The 23,400-nt window shown below is 48.3% G+C and overlaps 1 protein-coding gene and 1 pseudogene across 3 annotated transcripts in view; both read right to left on the bottom strand.

The window, feature by feature from the left end:
- Positions 1-105: 105 nt before the first annotated feature.
- Positions 106-14,376, bottom strand: LOC121844670 (annotated as a pseudogene).
- A 1,491-nt stretch (positions 14,377-15,867) lies between these two features.
- The window catches only part of LOC121844671 (actin-related protein 2/3 complex subunit 1A), a 16,882-nt gene continuing 9,349 nt past the window's right edge, over positions 15,868-23,400 (bottom strand). For 2 of the 3 annotated variants that reach the window (XM_042315025.1, XM_042315024.1), the window contains exons 8-10: positions 20,985-21,178; positions 18,326-18,479; positions 15,868-15,922 (exon numbers count right to left, since the gene is read on the bottom strand). In XM_042315025.1, the coding sequence (XP_042170959.1) occupies positions 15,884-15,922; positions 18,326-18,479; positions 20,985-21,178 (387 nt within the window). In that variant the 3' untranslated portion in view covers positions 15,868-15,883. The remainder of the gene's footprint in view (positions 15,923-18,325; positions 18,480-20,984; positions 21,179-23,400) is intronic. The other variant, XM_042315026.1, reaches the window with a different exon arrangement.

The raw sequence follows: 23,400 nt of genomic DNA, 5'->3' as shown, positions 1-23,400 counted from the left end.
GTTTATATAAAAACTGCGGTCTGAAACTCCGACACATTTTCATAACAGTTACTAGTCGACGTCAGATCATTCTTATCAAACACTTGGACAGACACACACACCGTCTATGATAGTAAATTCATTTATTAAAATGCATATTATGACCAGCATAAGCATTTAACAGGTACCGCTGCTTGGCTTTCTTCATGATTATATACCTGCTGTAGCCTTCCACTCTGACGCGTCCTACTATAATAAGTCCTTTAGCGAACAGCTGCGCTCTAATATATCGACACTTGATAACGGAGTTCATCGGAGCAGAATGTCCTGTTTCCACTTTTCAAAACTGGTTGAATGGCTTTTTTTTGTTGTTTTTTTTTACCCTGTAGGCAACTTACCACAGATATAATACATCACACAGTAAACTAATCACCTGCCTCCAACCAAATTAATTACAATTCAGAATCATTTCCCGTTACGAAAAAAAGACTGCGGTCAGCGTGCAGTTTAACTGCAGTTATTCTGAAATTACTATGTCCAAAATACCACAGTAGACTGCACTGACTGCACTGACTGCAGTATCAAAAACTGTAATCATTTTTTGTAAGGGGTATTAGTCCATTCTATTTAATTTTTTACTTTTTATTTTTTTATTCGAAGTGAAAAATCTCAAGTTTAGATATTATTTTCTTCTTGGTCCTGTGCTGTAAATCCAACAAATTCATGTGTGAACATCCAAACTAAAACCCAAGTAAACTAATTCCAGAAGCCAAAGTGAATCTTAAGAACACAGCTGTATGTCCAGGTACAACTATCAGTACAGAACACCTGACAGAACACCTGACAGAACACCTGACAGAACACCTGACAGAACAGAACACCTGACAGAACACCTGACAGAACAGAACACCTGACAGAACACCTGACAGAACAGAACACCTGACGGAACAGAACACCTGACGGAACAGAACACCTGACGGAACAGAACACCTGACAGAACACCTGACAGAACACCTGACAGAACACCTGACAGAACACCTGACAGAACAGAACACCTGACAGAACAGAACACCTGACAGAACAGAACACCTGACAGAACAGAACACCTGACAGAACACCTGACAGAACAGAACACCTGACAGAACAGAACACCTGACGGAACACCTGACAGAACAGAACACCTGACAGAACAGAACACCTGACAGAACAGAACACCTGACAGAACAGAACACCTGACAGAACAGAACACCTGACAGAACAGAACACCTGACGGAACACCTGACAGAACAGAACACCTGACGGAACAGAACACCTGACGGAACACCTGACAGAACAGAACACCTGACGGAACAGAACACCTGACAGAACAGAACACCTGACGGAACACCTGACAGAACAGAACACCTGACGGAACAGAACACCTGACGGAACACCTGACGGAACAGAACACCTGACGGAACAGAACACCTGACGGAACAGAACACCTGACGGAACAGAACACCTGACGGAACAGAACACCTGACGGAACACAACACCTGACAGAACAGAACACCTGACGGAACAGAACACCTGACGGAACAGAACACCTGACGGAACACCTGACAGAACAGAACACCTGACGGAACAGATCACCTGACGGAACAGAACACCTGACGGAACACCTGACGGAACAGAACACCTGACGGAACAGAACACCTGACGGAACAGAACACCTGACGGAACAGAACACCTGACAGAACACCTGACGGAACAGAACCACTGACGGAACAGAACACCTGAACGGAACAGAACACCTGGACGGAACAGAACACCTGAACGGAACAGAACACCTGACGGAACAGAACACCTGACGGAACAGAACACCTGACGGAACAGAACACCTGACGGAACAGAACACCTGACGGAACAGAACCACTGACGGAAAAGAACACCTGGACGGAACAGAACACCTGGACGGAACAGAACACCTGGACGGAACAGAACAGAACATTTCCTGGATTCTAAAGCAAAGAAGATAAGAAGATAGAACAAAAACAAACAAGATGTGTCTCAAATGGTGTCCTATGGGTCCTGGTCTACCTATATAAAAAGAACAGGGTGCCATGTGGAATGCAGACGGCGTTGTCATGGCTGCCGTGCTTCGAGCAGATGCTCAACAGAGACAGAAAGGAGATGTCTCCAGCAGCAGCTGAGACAGACAGACGCAGAGAAGCAGAAAGGCAAAGAGGTGAGATTTCTTCATATCCCGGCTGGTCGGCTGGTCGGCTGAGGGTCATGGCATCAGACTATCTTGAGACCCTTCAGGGCAGACTCCAGACTCTGGGAACAGAAGAAGAGGATCATGGTATCAGACTATCTTGAGATCCTTCAGGGCAGACTCCAGACTCTGGGACAGTAGAAGATGATATTTAGACATCATCTCTTCATGGCTCACTGCACAACTATTCCAGAAGTCATGACAACGGTGACAAGGCACAACTACAGTAACGTGTCAGACTGTGTGTGTGTGTAGTGTGTGTGTGTGTAGTGTGTGTGTAGTGTGTGTGTGTGTACCTTGACGTCCCATGTGACCATTCCTCCGTCCATCCCAGTGGTACAGAACGTGGAACATTTACTCTTCCCTCCCTCCAGCACAGAGATCTGACTGAAATACAAAGAGACAGTTAGCACACAGTCATTACGACCCCAGAAATACACACAGACACACAGTCATTACGACCCCAGAAATACACAGACACACAGTAATTACGACCCCAGAAATACAGTCACTACGACCCCAGAAATACACAGACACTACAACCCCAGAAATACACAGACACTACAACCCCAGAAATACACAGACACAGTCATTACGACCCCAGAAATACAGTCAATACGACCCCAGAAATACACACAGACATTACGACCCCAGACACACACACAGTCATTACGACCCCAGAAATACACAGACACAGTCATTACGACCCCAGAAATACACAGTCATTACGACCCCAGAAATACACACAGACAGTCATTACGACCCCAGAAATACAGTCATTACGACCCCAGAAATACACAGACAGTCATTACGACCCCAGAAATACAGATACAGTCATTACGACCCCAGAAATACACAGACACAGTCATTACGACCCCAGAAATACACAGACACAGTCATTACGACCCCAGAAATACACAGACACAGTCATTACGACCCCAGAAATACACACAGTCATTACGACCCCAGAAATACACACAGACAGTCATTACGACCCCAGAAATACACAGATACAGTCATTACGACCCCAGAAACACACAGACACAGTCATTACGACCCCAGAAACACACAGACAGTCATTACGACCCCAGAAACACACAGATACAGTCATTAGGACCCCAGACACACACAGATACAGTCATTACGACCCCAGACACACACAGATACAGTCATTACGACCCCAGACACACACAGATACAGTCATTACGACCCCAGACACACACAGATAGTCATTACGACCCCAGACACACACAGACAGTCATTACGGCCCCAGACACACACAGATACAGTCATTACGACCCCACACAGATACAGTCATTACGACCCCAGACACACAGACAGTCATTACGGCCCCAGACACACACAGATACAGTCATTAGGACCCCAGAAACACACAGATACAGTCATTACGACCCCAGACACAGATACAGTCATTACAACCCGAGACACACACAGATACAGTCATTACAACCCCAGAAACACACAGATACAGTCATTACGACCCCAGACACAGATAGTCATTACGGCCCCAGACACACACAGACAGTCATTACGACCCCACACACACACAGACAGTCATTACGACCCCACACACACACAGTCATTACGACCCCACACACACACAGACATTACGACCCCAGACACACACAGATACAGTCATTACGACCCCAGACACACACAGACCCCACCTGATGCTGTTCTTGTGCAGACTCTCCAGGCCCTGCTCGGTGGTCTCAGAGGAGGTGGCTCGGCGGTCCAGGTTCTGGAAGCGTTCCCTGGCGCTGATCCCTCTCTGAGACGTCTGCTTGGGAACGTCCAGCTTCCCTCCGAACGTTACTGAGCCCTTAGTACCGTCATACACAAACAGCACCGGGTAGCAGTCATGACCCTAGAAAGAGGGACACAGTGAGACAGACACAAGAGAGACACAGTGAGACAGACACAGGAGAGAGATGAGAGAGACAGACACAGGAGAGAGAGGAGAGACACAGTGAGACAGACACAGGAGAGAGATACAGGAGAGAGAGGAGAGACACAGTGAGACAGACACAGGAGAGAGAGAGAGACACAGGAGAGAGAGGAGAGACACAGTGAGACAGACACAGGAGAGAGAGGAGAGAGACAGACACAGGAGAGAGAGGAGAGACACAGTGAGACAGACACAGGAGAGAGATGAGAGAGACAGACACAGGAGAGAGAGGAGAGAGACAGACACAGGAGAGAGAGGAGAGACACAGTGAGACAGACACAGGAGAGAGATGAGAGAGACAGACACAGGAGAGAGATGAGAGAGACAGACACAGGAGAGAGAGGAGAGACACAGACACAGGAGAGAGAGGAGAGACACAGACACAGGAGAGAGAGGAGAGACACAGTGAGACAGACACAGGAGAGAGCGAGAGACAGTGAGACAGACACAGGCGAGAGAGAGGGGAAGTGTGTGTGTGTGTGTGTACTCACAGCGGCCACCAGGCTGTTCTCAGTGATAAAGCTGACACACAGCAGAGGAAGGGTCTCAGAGCTCAGACTGCTGATCCTAGAATACACACAGAGAGATCAGACTGCTGATACCAGAATACACACAGAGATCAGAATACACACAGAGAGATCAGACTGCTGATACCAGAATACACACAGAGAGAGATCAGAATACACACAGAGAGATCAGAATACACACAGAGAGATCAGACTGCTGATCCTAGAATACACACAGAGATCAGAATACACACAGAGAGATCAGACTACTGATCCTAGAATACACACAGAGATCAGAATACACAGAGAGATCAGACTACAATACACACAGAGATCCGAATACACACAGAGATCAGAATACACAGAGAGATCAGACTACAATACACACAGAGATCCGAATACACACAGAGAGATCAGACTACTGATACCAGAATACACACAGAGATCAGAATACACAGAGAGATCAGACTACAATACACACAGAGATCCGAATACACACAGAGAGATCAGACTGCTGATACCAGAATACACACAGAGAGATCAGAATACACACAGAGAGATCAGACTGCTGATCCTAGAATACACACAGAGAGATCAGTGTTCTCTCTCTCCTTACGTGCTGGTCTTGCCTCCTCTGCGATCGCCACAGTCGAGTCATGTGACGTCCAGGCCAGGCGGTTCCCGCTGTGGGAGAAACAGACCCCGTGGACCCATCCTCCTCCTGCCCCCTCTCCAGCCCCCCAGACACCCCTGAGGGCCCAGACTCAAACAGCACCTCTCCAAAGGGCATCTTGGACCCCCACACTGTGGGGCCGGGCTTCTCCTCCACCTCCTTGATGTAGGCCGAGAAAACCCTGGGGGAGAGAGGGGGGTAATATATTAAGGGGAGAGGGAAGATAATTATGTAGAGTAGATTAGAGTGTAGAGGAGAGTTGAATGATTAAAGTGATGTAAATCTTGAAGTATAGTTGAAATCTGGTCTCTGTCTGTCTCTCTATCTACTGATGAGGCTGAAACATGGTCTCTGACGGTCTGTCTCTCTATCTACTGATGAGGCTGAAACATGGTCTCTGACGGTCTCTGTCTCTCTACTGATGAGGCTGAAACATGGTCTCTGACGGTCTGTCTCTCTACTGATGAGGCTGAAACATGGTCTCTGTCTGTCTCTCTCTCTCTACTGATGATGCTGAAACATGGTCTCTGACTGTCTGTCTCTCTACTGATGAGGCTGAAAGACGGTCTGTCTCTCTACTGATGAGGCTGAAACATGGTCTCTGTCTGTCTCTCTCTCTCTACTGATGATGCTGAAACATGGTCTCTGACAGTCTCTCTCTACTGATGAGGCTGAAACATGGTCTCTGACGGTCTGTCTCTCTACTGATGAGGCTGAAACATGGTCTCTGACTGTCTGTCTCTCTACTGATGAGGCTGAAAGACGGTCTGTCTCTCTACTGATGAGGCTGAAACATGGTCTCTGACGGTCTCTCTCTCTACTGATGAGGCTGAAACATGGTCTCTGACGGTCTGTCTCTCTACTGATGAGGCTGAAACATGGTCTCTGACGGTCTGTCTCTCTACTGATGAGGCTGAAACATGGTCTCTGACGGTCTGTCTCTCTACTGATGAGGCTGAAACATGGTCTCTGATGGTCTCTCTCTACTGATGAGGCTGAAAGATGGTCTCTGACTGTCTCTCTCTCTACTGATGAGGCTGAAACATGGTCTCTGACGGTCGGTCTCTCTACTGATGAGGCTGAAACATGGTCTCTGACGGTCTGTCTCTCTACTGATGAGGCTGAAACATGGTCTCTGACAGTCTGTCTCTCTACTGATGAGGCTGAAACATGGTCTCTGACGGTCTGTCTCTACTGATGAGGCTGAAACATGGTCTCTGACTGTCTCTACTGATGAGGCTGTAACATGGTCTCTGACGGTCTGTCTCTCTCTACTGATGAGGCTGAAACATGGTCTCTGACGGTCTGTCTCTCTCTACTGATGAGGCTGAAACATGGTCTCTGACGGTCTGTCTCTCTCTACTGATGAGGCTGAAACATGGTCTCTGACGGTCTGTCTCTCTCTACTGATGAGGCTGAAACATGGTCTCTGACGGTCTGTCTCTCTCTACTGATGAGGCTGAAACATGGTCTCTGACTGTCTCTCTCTCTCTCTCTCTCTCTCTCTCTACTGATGAGGCTGAAACATGGTCTCTGTCTGTCTCTCTCTACTGATGAGGCTGAAACATGGTCTCTGTCTGTCTCTCTCTCTCTCTCTCTCTACTGATGAGGCTGAAACATGGTCTCTGACTGTCGGTCTCTACTGATGAGGCTGAAACATGGTCTCTGACGGTCTGTCTCTCTACTGATGAGGCTGAAACATGGTCTCTGACGGTCTGTCTCTCTACTGATGAGGCTGAAACATGGTCTCTGTATGTCTCTCTACTGAGGAGGCTGAAACATGGTCTCTGACGGTCTCTCTCTCTACTGATGAGGCTGGTCTGTCTCTCTCTACTGATGAGGCTGAAAGACGGTCTGTCTTTCTACTGATGAGGCTGAAACATGGTCTCTGACGGTCTCTCTCTCTCTACTGATGAGGCTGAAAGATGGTCTCTGACGGTCTGTCTCTCTCTACCTGCATTTGAAGTCACAGGATCCAGCCGCCAGCAGAACGTTGTTAGGATGCCAGTCCAGACTGAGGACGGTGGAACGGATCGGCTTCTTGATGTGCTTACAGACCCACCTGGGAATAACAGGGTTGAAACGTGGTTGAGATATGGTTGAAACCTGGTTGAGATATGGTTGAAACCTGGTTGAAGGAAGTACTGCACCATGTAGGACAGGGACTAGGATGGTATTGAGGACAGAGTCTAGGATAGTATTGAGGACAGGGACTAGGATGGTATTGAGGACAGGGACTAGGATGGTATTGAGGACAGGGACTAGGATGGTGTTGAGGACAGGGACTAGGATGGTATTGAGGACAGAGCCTGTTACATAGGACAGGGACTAGGATGGTATTGAGGACAGGGACTAGGATGGTATTGAGGACAGGGACTAGGATGGTATTGAGGACAGGGACTAGGATGGTATTGAGGACAGGGACTAGGATGGTATTGAGGACAGGGACTAGGATGGTATTGAGGACAGGGACTAGGATGGTATTGAGGACAGGGACTAGGATGGTATTGAGGACAGGGACTAGGATGGTATTGAGGACAGCCTGTTACATAGGACAGGGACTAGGATGGTATTGAGGACAGGGAGTAGGATGGTATTGAGGACAGCCTGTTACATAGGGAACAAAACTGAAACAGTTATATAGTTAAACCCAGTCCTGTCTAGTCCTCACCAGTCATTCTCTATAACAGATATAGTTAAACCCAGTCCTGTTCAGTCCTCACCAGTCATTCTCTATAACAGATATAGTTAAACCCAGTCCTGTCTAGTCCTCACCAGTCATTCTCTATAACAGATATAGTTAAACCCAGTCCTGTTCAGTCCTCACCAGTCATTCTCTATAACAGATATAGTTAAACCCAGTCCTGTTCAGTCCTCACCAGTCATTCTCTATAACAGATATAGTTAAACCCAGTCCTGTCTAGTCCTCACCAGTCATTCTCTATAACAGATATAGTTAAACCCAGTCCTGTTCAGTCCTCACCAGTCATTCTCTATAACAGATATAGTTAAACCCAGTCCTGTTCAGTCCTCTCCAGTCATTCTCTATAACAGATATAGTTAAACCCAGTCCTGTTCAGTCCTCACCAGTCATTCTCTATAACAGATATAGTTAAACCCAGTCCTGTTCAGTCCTCACCAGTCATTCTCTATAACAGATATAGTTAAACCCAGTCCTGTTCAGTCCTCACCAGTCATTCTCTATAACAGATATAGTTAAACCCAGTCCTGTCTAGTCCTCACCAGTCATTCTCTATAACAGATATAGTTAAACCCAGTCCTGTCTAGTCCTCACCAGTCATTCTCTATAACAGATATAGTTAAACCCAGTCCTGTCTAGTCCTCACCAGTCATTCTCCTGTTCAAAGTAGCAGATGGATATGAGGCGTGACCCGCTGCCCACAGCGAACTTGTTCTCCTTGGGAGACCAGCTGACACAGCGAGCAGCCCGGTTGATACGGAGGATGACCAGGGTGGGCTTCCACACCTCCCCTTTCAGAGACCAGACATACGCGTTACGATCCGTCCCACAGGTCACGATACGGTTACTGTCTGGAGCCCAGTCTATACCTGGAGAGATGGGAGGGGGGGGCATAGAGTTACTGTCTGGAGCCCAGTCTATACCTGGAGAGATGGGAGGGGGCATAGAGTTACTGTCTGGAGCCCAGTCTATACCTGGAGAGATGGGAGGGGGGCATAGAGTTACTGTCTGGAGCCCAGTCTATACCTGGAGAGATGGGGGGCATAGAGTTACTGTCTGGAGACCAGTCTATACCTGGAGAGATGGGAGGGGGGGCCATAGAGTTACTGTCTGGAGCCCAGTCTATACCTGGAGAGATGGGAGGGGGGCATAGAGTTACTGTCTGGAGCCCAGTCTATACCTGGATAGATGGGAGGGGGGGGCATAGAGTTACTGTCTGGAGCCCAGTCTATACCTGGAGAGATGGGAGGGGCATAGAGTTACTGTCTGGAGCCCAGTCTATACCTGGAGAGATGGGAGGGGGGCATAGAGTTACTGTCTGGAGCCCAGTCTATACCTGGAGAGATGGGAGAGGAGGGGGGTTATGGAGTTACTGTCTGGAGCCCAGTCTATACCTGGAGAGATGGGAGGGGGGCATATACAGTTAGGGAGAACAGGGCCAGAAACAAGAACTCTCTAATAAATGCCTCTATAATGTGTCTCACCTGTGACCTGTCCGTTGTGCTCCTTCAGTTCATGAATCTTGGTCCACTTGGTCCCGTCCTTCTTATAGATGTGGACATCATGGTTGTTGGGACACAGAGCAATCTCTACAGGGAGATATCACACTACATACATCAGATCAATCTCTATAGGGAGAGATCACACTATATATATATCAGATCAATCTCTATAGGGAGAGATCACACTATATATATCAGATCAATCTCTATAGGGAGAGATCACACTACATATATCAGATCAATCTCTATAGGGAGAGATCACACTATATATATATCAGATCAATCTCTATAGGGAGAGATCACACTATATATATCAGATCAATCTCTATAGGGAGATATTACACTGTATATCAGATAAATATCTACAGGGAGAGATCACACTATATATATCAGATCAATCACACTATATATATCAGATCAATCTCTATAGGGAGAGATCACACTATATATATCAGATCAATCACACTATATATATCAGATCAATCTCTATAGGCAGAGATCACACTATATACATCAGATCAATCTCTATAGGGAGAGATCACACTATATATATCAGATCAATCACACTATATATATCAGATCAATCACACTATATATATCAGATCAATCACACTATATATATCAGATCAATCACACTATATATATCAGATCAATCACACTATATATATCAGATCAATCTCTATAGGGAGAGATCACACTAATATTATATATATATATATATCAGATCAATCTCTACAAGGAGAGATCACACTATATACATCAGATCAATCTCTATAGGCAGAGATCAATCTCTATAGGGAGAGATCACACTATATACATCAGATCAATCTCTATAGGGAGAGATCACACTAATATTATATATATATATATATATATATCAGATCAATCTCTACAGGGAGATATCACACTATATATATCAGATCAATCTCTATAGGGAGAGATCACACTATATACATCAGATCAATCTCTATAGGCAGAGATCAATCTCTATAGGGAGAGATCACACTATATACATCAGATCAATCTCTACAGGGAGAGATCACACTAATATTATATATATATATATATATATCAGATCAATCTCTACAGGGAGATATCACACTATATATATCAGATCAATCTCTATAGGGAGAGATCACACTATATACATCAGATCAATCTCTATAGGCAGAGATCAATCTCTATAGGGAGAGATCACACTATATACATCAGATCAATCTCTACAGGGAGAGATCACACTAATATTATATATATATATATATATATCAGATCAATCTCTACAGGGAGATATCACACTATGTATATCAGATCAATCTCTATAGGCAGAGATCACACTATATCATCAGATCAATCTCTATAGGGAGATATTACATTATATTCAGAGGGCTGTTGGTTCGTGTGAGTGAGTGTGTTTGCAACAGTATAGCGTGGGAAGCAAGGTCACACTCCTCTCACATCTATGTGTGTGTCTGTCTGCCTCTCAGCGTGTCTGTCTGCCTCTCAGCGGGTCTGTCTGCCTCTCAGCGGGTCTGTCTGCCTCTCAGCGGGTCTGTCTGCCTCTCAGCGGGTCTGTCTGCCTCTCAGCGGGTCTGTCTGCCTCTCAGCGGGTCTGTCTGCCTCTCAGCGGGTCTGTCTGCCTCTCAGCGGGTCTGTCTGCCTCTCAGCGGGTCTGTCAAATCAAATCAAATTTATTTATATAGCCCTTCGTACATCAGCTGATATCTCAAAGTGCTGACAGAAACCCAGCCTAAAACCCCAAACAGCAAGCAATGCAGGTGTAGAAGCACGGTGGCTAGGAAAAACTCCCTAGAAAGGCCAAAACCTAGGAAGAAACCTAGAGAGGAACCAGGCTGTCTGTCTGCCTCTCAGCGGGTCTGTCTGCCTCTCAGCGGGTCTGTCTGCCTCTCAGTGTGTTTCTCTCGTGTCAGAATTGAAAACCGCCAGTTCACCTCCTGTTCCTGTTTGTATGACTCACACACTGTGGTTGCGTGCGCGCGTGTGTCTGTGTGCTCTGCCCAGACCCACCATCCATTTTGAGCAGAAACCGAAGACTCAGATCGAAACAGCCCAAATATGGAGTTAGTTTCCTGAGCTCTGTAGAACACAGACGTCTCTCTCTGAGAGACCCAGAACTCCACCCCTCTCGCTACAACAGGAAATACCTCCAGCCACATGGGAGCCAATCACAGCCCTCTCGCTACAACAGGAAATACCTCCAGCCACATGGGAGCCAATCACAGCCCTCTCGCTACAACAGGAAATACCTCCAGCCACATGGGAGCCAATCACAGCCCCCCGTCAGACTGTTTTTTTTTGTTTAACTTGGATCAGTTTAAGTTCTTGGTGTGTTTCAATACTACCTGTAATGAATATCAAATTAACTTTACTACAACTCAGCTTTGTGAGTTCCTGTTCAACACCATCTGAGTTGGGTTTCCTCTGGTGATTCTACTTCTGTAGGTGAGGAAGTCCTATTGACCAATCAGAGAGAGTGTCCTACTCACGGGTCCGGTCCTTGTTCCAGGAGTGGCAGCTGATTGGCTCGAGCAGGAAGCTGTGGTAAGCCATAACCAAATCGGGACAATGCAGAACCAGAAAGTCAGATGAGCCAAAGAGGCCTCTGTAGTTCCTGTTGAATAAAAAACAATATTTTTTTTTGCACTAGACTGCAACGTGACACACACTTTAAATTGGTCATAAAAATCACTATTTAACTGAAAACTTGAGAGAGAGAGATGTCTTTATTGTTTTGAAACTTCTGTATGTGTAATGTTTACTGTTAATTTTTATTGTTTATTTCACTTTATATATTCACTTTCTATATATTATCTACCTCACTTGCTTTGGCAATGTTAACACACGTTTCCCATGCCAATAAAGCCCATGAATTGAATTGGATTGACAGAGAGTCAGAGATACAGTCAGGTCTAGGTTGTGTTAGACTGAGCCCCTGTGGCATAAAATGAATGATACAGGTCAAACACACACACACACGGTCTATAAAACACATCAACACAACAACACAACGTGGCCTTGTAACCACAGGAAACGGTCTGTTTAAAAGGTGTCCGCTACATCTTCAATAAGGCGTGCTGCTAACCAACCTGTCATTGCCATGGTTCCCGGACTAACGTAAAGCGGGCGTGTCTGACTCCACACAGAACAGCGGCGACACGCTAGCTAACCAACTGTCATTGCCATGGTTCCCGGACTAACGTAAAGCGGGCGTGTCTGACTCCACACAGAACAGCGGCGACACGCTAGCTAACCAACTGTCATTGCCATGGTTCCCGGACTAACGTAAAGCGGGCGTGTCTGACTCCACACAGAACAGCGGCGACACGCTAGCTAACCAACTGTCATTGCCATGGTTCCCGGACTAACGTAAAGCTGGCGTGTCTGACTCCACACAGAACAGCGGCGACACGCTAGCTAACCAACTGTCATTGCCATGGTTCCCGGACTAACGTAAAGCGGGCGTGTCTGACTCCACACAGAACAGCGGCGACACTGCAGCTGGAACAACGTCCCTCTATCTGCGGCTGCCTCTCTCTCAATTCAATTCAATTCAATTCAATTCATGGGCTTTATTGACATGGGAAACATGTGTTAACATTGCCAAAGCAAGTGAGGTAGATAATATATAAAGTGAATATATAAAGTGAAATAAACAATAAAAATTAACAGTAAACATTACACATACAGAAGTTTCAAAACAATAAAAGACATTACACATGTCATATTATATATATATACAGTGTTTTAACAATGTACAAATGGTTAAAGGACACAAGATAAAATAAATCAACATAAATATGGGTTGTATTTACAATGGTGTTTGTTCTTCACTGGTTGCCCTTTTCTCATGGCAACAGGTCACAAATCTTGCTGCTGTGATGTCACACTGTGTACTCTCTCTCTCTCTCTCTCTCTACTGTAACGACCCTGGGGGTCTCTCCCTCTCCACCCTGGGGGTCTCTCTCCCTCTCCACCCTGGGGGTCTCTCTCTCACGCTCTACTGTAACGACCCTGGGGGTCTCTCTCTCCCTCTACTGTAACGACCCTGGGGGTCTCTCTCTCCCTCTCTACTGTAACGACCCTGGGGGTCTCTCTCTCCCTCTCTACTGTAACGACCCTGGGGGTCTCTCTCCCTCTCTACTGTAACGACCCTGGGGGTCTCTCTCCCCCTCTCCACCCTGGGGGTCTCTCTCTCCCTCTCCACCCTGGGGGGTTGGGGTTATAAGAGCGGATATCGACTGTGCCGCTTATAGCGCGCGCTGGACTTTCGGCCAAGAAAGGTCGAGGGTTCGAGTCCTGCTTCCCTGCCCGTTTCATTACACTGGTGTCAGAAGTGGGATCGGACCCTTGCAGCCACGACAGTGCGCGTGCTTGGCCGGTGAGAGTGTGCGCGCGCTCGGGCTAGAAAGGTCGAGGGTTCGAGTCCTGCCTCCTTCATTACACAACGTTGAAAACGTGTCATCTTGGTAACTTTTCCTCATAATTTTCATTGTTTTGTGTTGAAGAAAAAAAAAGAAAAGGTTTCTGCCTGGTTGTGTCTGTTAATCAGTAGAACCAACCAGACATGTCTGGACATGACCGGTCAGCCGAGAGAACGTGTACTTACCCTGAGATGGAGGGATGATACGGAAGGAGAGATGAGTGGAGAGAACAGCTCGCGGACTCTGGCCAGTCGACGCGAAAGCTACCGACAGAGTGACGGAGAGAGAACAGACACTTCTGTAGACGAGACGGAGGTAGAAAAAGTTGCTTCCGCAAAAAGAGGAACAGAGGGAGGGGTGAGGCCGGGGGAGGGAAAACAAACTTCTGCAAAAAAAAAAAAAAAGGAGACGGGGCTGAAGGTAGAGGCAGAACTTGCTTCTGCAAAAAAGCAGGGAGGGAGAAAATAGAAACTTCCGCAAAAAGAGGACAGAGGGAGGGGTGAGGCCGGGGGAGGGAGAAAATATAAACTTCCGCAAAAAGAGAAGTAGAAAAGACTTGGCTTCTACAGAGAGGGAGGAGTTAGAGTAGAACATTCACATCTGCAACAGAAAAGGGAGAGAGAAGGGAGAGAGAGAAAGAGAGAGAAGAGAGAGGGGGTAGAAGAGAGAGAGAGAGAGAGGGTAGACTAGGGTGGGAGAGAGATAGAGGGGGTAGAAGAGAGAGAGAGAGGGGGGTAGAAGAGAGAGAGAGAGAGAGAGAGAGGGGGTAGAAGAGAGAGAGAGGGTAGAAGAGAGAGAGAGAGTAGACTAGGGTGGGAGAGAGAGAGTAGATGAGACTCCCCTCTTCATTATCCACCTTCCCTGTTTCTTGTTCTGTTCCACCAGATGCTTGTGATCATTTCCTGGCGGCGACTCGGCAGGGCAACAGACAGGCAGGCGACTCGGCAGGGCAACAGACAGGCAGGCGACTCGGCAGGGCAACAGACAGGCAGGCGACTCGGCAGGGCAACAGACAGGCAGGCGACTCGGCAGGGCAACAGGCAGGCGACTCGGCAGGGCAACAGACAGGCAGGCGACTCGGCAGGGCAACAGACAGACAGGCGACTCGGCAGGGCAACAGACAGACAGGCGACTCGGCAGAGCAACAGACAGGCGACTCGGCAGAGCAACAGACAGGCGACTCGGCAGAGCAACAGACAGGCAGGCGACTCGGCAGAGCAACAGACAGACAGGCGACTCGGCAGAGCAACAGACAGACAGGCGACTCGGTAGAGCAACAGACAGACAGGCGACTCGGTAGTGTCAATTGATTCTTTATTTCTCCTGCAGCTGAATTAGACACATCATAGGTACATCCTCCATCTAATGACATAGGAACCATCCCAAATAGCACCCTAGTTCCTTGACAGTAAACTATTTCTGACCATGGGCCCATACGGACACATCACAGAGGATAGCCGCTATAGGACTCTGGTCTAAAGTAGTGCACTATATAGGGAATAGTGTGCCATTTGGTCACATTGGCTACTCAGCACATCCTTCAATGGTAACTTAGTGTTGTAGAGCCGAAGTCGCTTCAGAGACAAAAAAAAACTGTTATTATTACATTTTAAAAAACACACTGATGTGGAATGGTACATCCCGGGGTCGTCAAGTTGACCTATGACCCTTCATTTACATAAACAATCAGCGGTAATGTCAGCTCAGAGAGGGTGTGTGTGTGTGTGTGTGTGTGTGTGTGTGTGTGTGTGTGTAGTCAGTGCTTTTTAATCAGATACTTCTTAGCGTGGTCAGAATGTTACTGGCCGCTTGGTAGGGGGTTGTCAGGAAAACGGGAGGGGGTGGTTAGCTGGTCCTTCACATGATCCTCAGCCCCTGGATGGACGCCTCCAGACTCTGAGGAGACAACAACACATTGGTCAATAACAGAGTCACCAGTCTACTGACTAAGTCTGGTCTTCAGCTGGGGGCCATGTTGTCCTCTGTCAATAACAGTCTACTGACTAAGTCTGGTCTTCAGCTGGGGGCCATGTTGTCCTCTGTCAATAACAGTCTACTGACTAAGTCTGGTCTTCAGCTGGGGGCCATGTTGTCCTCTGTCAATAACAGTCTACTGACTAAGTCTGGTCTTCAGCTGGGGGCCATGTTGTCCTCTGTCAATAACAGTCCCCCAGTCTACTGACTAAGTCTGGTCTTCAGCTGGGGGCCATGTTGTCCTCTGTCAATAACAGTCTACTGACTAAGTCTGGTCTTCAGCTGGGGGCCATGTTGTCCTCTGTCAATAACAGTCCCCCAGTCTACTGACTAAGTCTGGTCTTCAGCTGGGGGCCATGTTGTCCTCTGTCAATAACAGTCTACTGACTAAGTCTGGTCTTCAGCTGGGGGCCATGTTGTCCTCTGTCAATAACAGTCTACTGACTAAGTCTGGTCTTCAGCTGGGGGCCATGTTGTCCTCTGTCAATAACAGTCCCCCAGTCTACTGACTAAGTCTGGTCTTCAGCTGGGGGCCATGTTGTCCTCTGTCAATAACAGTCTACTGACTAAGTCTGGTCTTCAGCTGGGGGCCATGTTGTCCTCTGTCAATAACAGTCCCCCAGTCTACTGACTAAGTCTGGTCTTCAGCTGGGGGCCATGTTGTCCTCCGTCAATAACAGTCTACTGACTAAGTCTGGTCTTCAGCTGGGGGCCATGTTGTCCTCTGTCAATAACAGTCTACTGACTAAGTCTGGTCTTCAGCTGGGGGCCATGTTGTCCTCTGTCAATAACAGTCTACTGACTAAGTCTGGTCTTCAGCTGGGGGCCATGTTGTCCTCTGTCAATAACAGTCTACTGACTAAGTCTGGTCTTCAGCTGGGGGCCATGTTGTCCTCTGTCAATAACAGTCCCCCAGTCTACTGACTAAGTCTGGTCTTCAGCTGGGGGCCATGTTGTCCTCCGTCAATAACAGTCTACTGACTAAGTCTGGTCTTCAGCTGGGGGCCATGTTGTCCTCTGTCAATAACAGTCTACTGACTAAGTCTGGTCTTCAGCCGGGGGCCCATGTTGTCCTCCGTCAATAACAGTCTACTGACTAAGTCTGGTCTTCAGCTGGGGGCCATGTTGTCCTCTGTCAATAACAGTCTACTGACTAAGTCTGGTCTTCAGCTGGGGGCCATGTTGTCCTCCGTCAATAACAGTCTACTGACTAAGTCTGGTCTTCAGCTGGGGGCCATGTTGTCCTCTGTCAATAACAGTCTACTGACTAAGTCTGGTCTTCAGCTGGGGGCCATGTTGTCCTCTGTCATTAACAGTCTACTGACTAAGTCTGGTCTTCAGCTGGGGGCCATGTTGTCCTCTGTCAATATCAGTCTACTGACTAAGTCTGGTCTTCAGCCGGGGGCCATGTTGTCCTCTGTCAATAACAGTCTACTGACTCAGTCTGGTCTTCAGCTGGGGGCCATGTTGTCCTCTGTCAATAACAGTCTACTGACTAAGTCTGGTCTTCAGCTGGGGGCCATGTTGTCCTCTGTCAATAACAAGAGTCACCAGTCTACTGACTAAGTCTGGTCTTCAGCTGGGGGCCATGTTGTCCTCTGTCATTAACAGTCTACTGACTAAGTCTGGTCTTCAGCTGGGGGCCATGTTGTCCTCCGTCAATAACAGTCTACTGACTAAGTCTGGTCTTCAGCTGGGGGCCATGTTGTCCTCTGTCAATAACAGTCTACTGACTAAGTCTGGTCTTCAGCCGGGGGCCATGTTGTCCTCTGTCAATAACAGTCTACTGACTAAGTCTGGTCTTCAGCTGGGGGCCATGTTGTCCTCTGTCAATAACAGTCTACTGACTAAGTCTGGTCTTCAGCTGGGGGCCATGTTGTCCTCTGTCAATAACAGTCTACTGACTAAGTCTGGTCTTCAGCTGGGGGCCATGTTGTCCTCTGTCAATAACAGTCTACTGACTAAGTCTGGTCTTCAGCTGTGGGCCATGTTGTCCTCTTGTCAACATTTCATTCCAGTGAATATCATTAATTACATTCTGCTTTAAGGTTTGAAAAATCACAATGTGATGACAACTAATTAATGAACCTGACCAGGAATGTGTCTCTGTGTGTGTGTGTGTGGCTGTATGTGTTTGTGTTTGGGTGTCTCTGTGTGTGTGTCTGTGTGTGTGGGTGTCTCTGTCTGTGTGTGTCTCTGTCTCTCTGTGTGTGTGTGGGTGTCTCTGTCTGTGGGTGTCTCTGTCTCCGTGTGTGTGTGTGTGTGAGTGTGTGTCTCTCCGTGTGTGTGAGTGTGTGTCTCTCCGTGTGTGTGTGTGTGTGTTACCTTGAAGTCCCAGATGGTCATGGCTCCATCGATGCCAGTGGTGCAGAACTTACGACAGTCAGACTGGTCTCCCTCATAGATAGAGACCTGACTGGAGAGACAATAGAACAGGGTCAGACAGTCCCTCTGGTCTCCCTCATAGATAGAGACCTGACTGGAGAGACAATAGAACAGGGTCAGACAGTCCCTCTGGTCTCCCTCATAGAGACCTGACTGGAGGAGAGACAATATAACAGGGTCAGACAGTCCCTCAAATCTCCCTCATAGATATTGGCTCAGTGTCGTTCGGGTTAGGGGAGGGTTTGCAAAAAAACACAACAAACATAGAAAGCGTTTCTTTGTACTGTGAGGTGTTATTCCTTCCTGCCATACACCTGAGTGGAGAGACAATATAACAGGGTCAGACAGTCCCTCTGGTCTCCCTCATAGATAAACACTACAGTTGAGGCCAAAAGTTGAGACACAAATATAAATTTTCACAAAGTCTGCTGCCTCAGTTTGTATGATGGCAATTTGCATATACTCCAGAATGTTATGAAGAGTGATCAGATGAATTGCAATTAATTGCAAAGTCCCTCTTTGCCATGCAAATGAACTGAATCCCCAAAAACATTTCCACCTCATTTCAGCCCTGCCACAAAAGGACCAGCTGACATCATGTCAGTGATTCTCTCGTTAACACAGGTGTGAGTGTTGACGAGGACAAGGCTGGAGATCACTCTGTCATGCTGATTGAGTTCAAATAACAGACTGGAAGCTTCAAAAGGAGGGTGGTGCTTGGAATCATTGTTCTTCATATGTTACCCACGGTTAACTGCAAGGAAACACGTGCCGTCATCATTGCTTTGCACAAAACGGGCTTCACAGGCAAGGATATAGCTGCCAGTAAGATTGCACCAAAATCAACCATTTATCGGATCATCAAGAACTTCAAGGAGAGCGGTTCAATTGTTGTGAAGAAGGCTCCAAGAAAGTCCAGCAAGCACCAGGACCGTCTCCTAAAGTTGATTCAGCTGTGGGATCGGGGCACCACCAGTACAGAGCTTGCTTAGGAATGGCAGCAGGCAAGTGTGAGTGCATCTGCACGCACAGTGAGGCGAAGACTTCTGGAGGATGGCCTGGTGTCAAGAAGGGCAGCAAAGAAGCCACTTCTCTCCGGGAAAAACATCAGGGTCAGACTGATACTCTGCAAAAGGTACAGGGATTGGACTGCTGAGGACTGGGGTAACGTCATTTTCTCAGATGAATACCCTTTCTGATTGTTTGGGGCGTCCTGATAAAAGCTTGTCCGGAGAAGACAAGGTGAGCGCTACCATCAGTCCTGTGTAATGCCAACAGTAAAGCATCCTGAGACCATTCATGTGTGGGGTTGCTTCTCAGCCAAGGGAGTGGGCTCACTCAATGTTGCCTAAGAACACAGCCATGAATAAAGAATGGTACCAACACATCTTCCGAGAGCAACTTCTCCCAACCATCCAGGAACAGTTTGGTGACGAACAATGGCTTTTCCAGCATGATGGAGCACCTTGCCATAAGGCAAAAGTAATAACTAAGTGGCTCGGGAACAAAACATCAATATTTTGGGTCAATGGCCAGGAAACTCCCAGACCGTAATTGAGCATTGGTGGTCAATCCTCAAGAGGCGGGTGGACAAACAAAACCCACAAATTCTGACAAACTCCAAGTATTGATTATGCAAGAATGGTTTGCCATCAGTCAGGATGTGGCCCATAAGTTAATTGACAGCATACCAGGGTGGAAGAAGAGGTCTTGAAAAAGAAGGGTCAACACTGCAAATATTGACTCTTTGCATCAACTTCATGTAAATGTCAATAAAAGCCTTTGACACTAATGAAATGCTTGTAATTATACTTCACTATTCTATAGTAACATCTGACAAAAATATCTAAAGACACTGAAGCAGCAAACGTATTGGAAATTAATATTTGTGTCATTCTCAAAACTTTTGGTAGATTAGAGACAATATAACTGGGTGCAGTGTGTGTGTGTGTGTGCCCCCTACGTGATGGAGTTATGGTGCAGTGTGTGTGTGTGTGTGTCCCCTAAGTGATGGAGTTATGGTGCAGTGTGTGTGTGTGTGTGTGTGTGTGTGTGCCCCCTACGTGATGGAGTTCTGGTGCAGTGTGTGTGTGTGTGTGTCCCCTACGTGATGGAGTTATGGTGCAGTGTGTGTGTGTGTGTGTGTGTGTGTCCCCTACGTGATGGAGTTATGGTGCAGTGTGTGTGTGTGTGTGTGTGTCCCCTACGTGATGGAGTTATGGTGCAGTGTGTGTGTGTGTGTGTCCCCTACGTGATGGAGTTATGGTGCAGTGTGTGTGTGTGTGTGTCCCCTGGACGTGTCCCCTACGTGATGGAGTTATGGTGCAGTGTGTGTGTGTGTGTGCCCCCTACGTGATGGAGTTATGGTGCAGTGTGTGTGTGTGTGTGTGTGTGTCCCCTACGTGATGGAGTTATGGTGCAGTGTGTGTGTGTGTGTGTGTCCCCTACGTGATGGAGTTATGGTGCAGTGTGTGTGTGTGTGTGTGTGTGTGTGCCCCCCTACGTGATGGAGTTCTGGTGCAGTGTGTGTGTGTGTGTGTCCCCTACGTGATGGAGTTATGGTGCAGTGTGTGTGTGTGTGTGTGTGTGTCCCCCCTACGTGATGGAGTTCTGGTGCAGTGTCTCCAGGGCTGTGTTACGGTCCTCTGTGGTCGCTCTCTTGTCCATGTTTCTGAAACGCTCCATAGCGGAGATGTTTCTAGTGATGGAGGCTTTGGGAAGGTCCAGCTTAGAGACAAACGTCAGGGACCCTCCGTCATCACAACGGAACAGCATGGGACAACAGTCATGACCCTGAGGAGAGACAGACGGAGAGAGAGACAGACGTCAGGGACCCTCCATCATCACAACGGAACAGCAACTAGGTTTCCTTTCTGATTTATGAGAGAGGACAGACAGACAAGGGGAGAGAGAGAGACACGGAGAGAGACAGACAGAGACAAGGGGAGAGAGAGAGACACGGAGAGAGACAGACAGAGACACGGGGAGAGAGAGACAGACAGAGACACGGGGAGAGAGAGACAGACAGAGAGAGACAGACAGAGACACGGGGAGAGAGAGAGACACGGAGAGAGACACGGAGAGAGACAGACAGAGACACGGGGAGAGAGAGACAGACAGAGACACGGGGAGAGAGAGAGACAGACAGAGAGAGACAGACAGAGACACGGGGAGAGAGAGAGACAGACAGAGACACCGGGAGAGAGAGACAGACGGAGACACGGGAGAGAGAGACAGACGGAGACACGGGAGAGAGAGACAGACAGAGACACGGAGAGAGAGACAGAGGGAGAGAGAGACAGAGAGAGACAGACAGAGACACGGAGAGAGAGACAGACGGAGAGAGAGAAAGAGAGACAGAGACACGGGGAGAGAGAGAGACACGGGGAGACAGAGACACGGGTAGAGACAGAGACACGGGGAGAGAGAGACAGACAGAGACACCGGGAGAGAGAGACAGACGGAGAGAGAGAAAGAGAGACAGACAGACACGGGGAGAGAGAGAGACAGAGACACGGGGAGAGAGAGAGACAGAGACACGGGGAGAGAGAGAGACACGGGAGAGAGAGAGACAGACAGAGACACGGGGAGAGAGAGAGACAGACAGACACGGGGAGAGAGAGAGACAGAGACACGGGGAGAGAGAGACACAGACAGAGACACAGGGAGAGAGAGACACAGACAGAGACACGGGGAGAGAGAGACAGACGGAGACACGGGAGAGAGAGACAGACAGAGACACGGGAGAGAGAGACAGACAGAGACACGGAGAGAGAGACAGACGGAGAGAGAGAAAGAGAGACACGGGGAGAGAGAGAGACAGACAGACACGGGGAGAGAGAGAGACAGACAGAGACACGGGTAGAGACAGAGACACGGGGAGAGAGAGAGACAGACAGAGAGACACGGGGAGAGAGAGAGACAGACAGAGAGACACGGGGAGAGAGAGAGAGACAGACAGAGACACGGGGAGAGAGAGAGACAGACAGAGACACGGGAGAGAGACAGAGACACGGGGAGAGAGAGAGAGACAGACAGAGACACGGGGAGAGAGAGAGAGAGACAGACAGAGACACGGGGAGAGAGAGAGAGAGACAGACAGAGACACGGGGAGAGAGAGAGAGAGACAGACAGAGACACGGGGAGAGAGAGAGAGAGACAGACAGAGACACGGGGAGAGAGAGAGAGACAGACAGAGACACGGGGAGAGAGAGAGAGACAGACAGAGACACGGGGAGAGAGAGAGAGACAGACAGAGACACGGGGAGAGAGAGAGAGACAGACAGAGACACGGGGAGAGAGAGAGACAGACAGAGACACGGGGAGAGAGAGAGACAGACAGAGACACGGGGAGAGAGAGAGACAGACAGAGACACGGGGAGAGAGAGAGACAGACAGAGACACGGGGAGAGAGAGAGACAGACAGACACACGGGGAGAGAGAGAGACAGACAGACACACGGGGAGAGAGAGAGACAGACAGACACACGGGGAGAGAGAGAGACAGACAGACACACGGGGAGAGAGAGAGACAGACAGACACACGGGGAGAGAGAGAGACAGACAGACACACGGGGAGAGAGAGACAGAGACACGGGGAGAGAGAGAGACAGAGACACGGGGAGAGAGAGAGACAGAGACACGGGGAGAGAGAGAGACAGACAGACAGAGACACGGGGAGAGAGAGAGACAGACAGACAGAGACACGGGGAGAGAGAGACAGACAGAGACACGGGGAGAGAGAGAGACAGACAGAGACACGGGGAGAGAGAGAGACAGACAGAGACACGGGGAGAGAGAGAGACAGACAGAGACACGGGGAGAGAGAGAGAGACAGACAGAGACACGGGGAGAGAGAGAGAGACAGACAGAGACACGGGGAGAGAGAGAGACAGACAGAGACACGGGGAGAGAGAGAGAGACAGACAGAGACACGGGGAGAGAGAGAGACAGACAGAGACACGGGGAGAGAGAGAGACAGACAGAGACACGGGGAGAGAGAGAGACAGACAGAGA

Source organism: Oncorhynchus tshawytscha, unplaced genomic scaffold (assembly GCF_018296145.1).
Source record: "Oncorhynchus tshawytscha isolate Ot180627B unplaced genomic scaffold, Otsh_v2.0 Un_contig_3521_pilon_pilon, whole genome shotgun sequence".
NCBI classification, from domain to species: domain Eukaryota; kingdom Metazoa; phylum Chordata; class Actinopteri; order Salmoniformes; family Salmonidae; genus Oncorhynchus; species Oncorhynchus tshawytscha.
The sequence above is the reverse complement of the archived record's forward strand: the minus strand, read 5'-3'. Positions and strand labels throughout refer to the sequence as shown.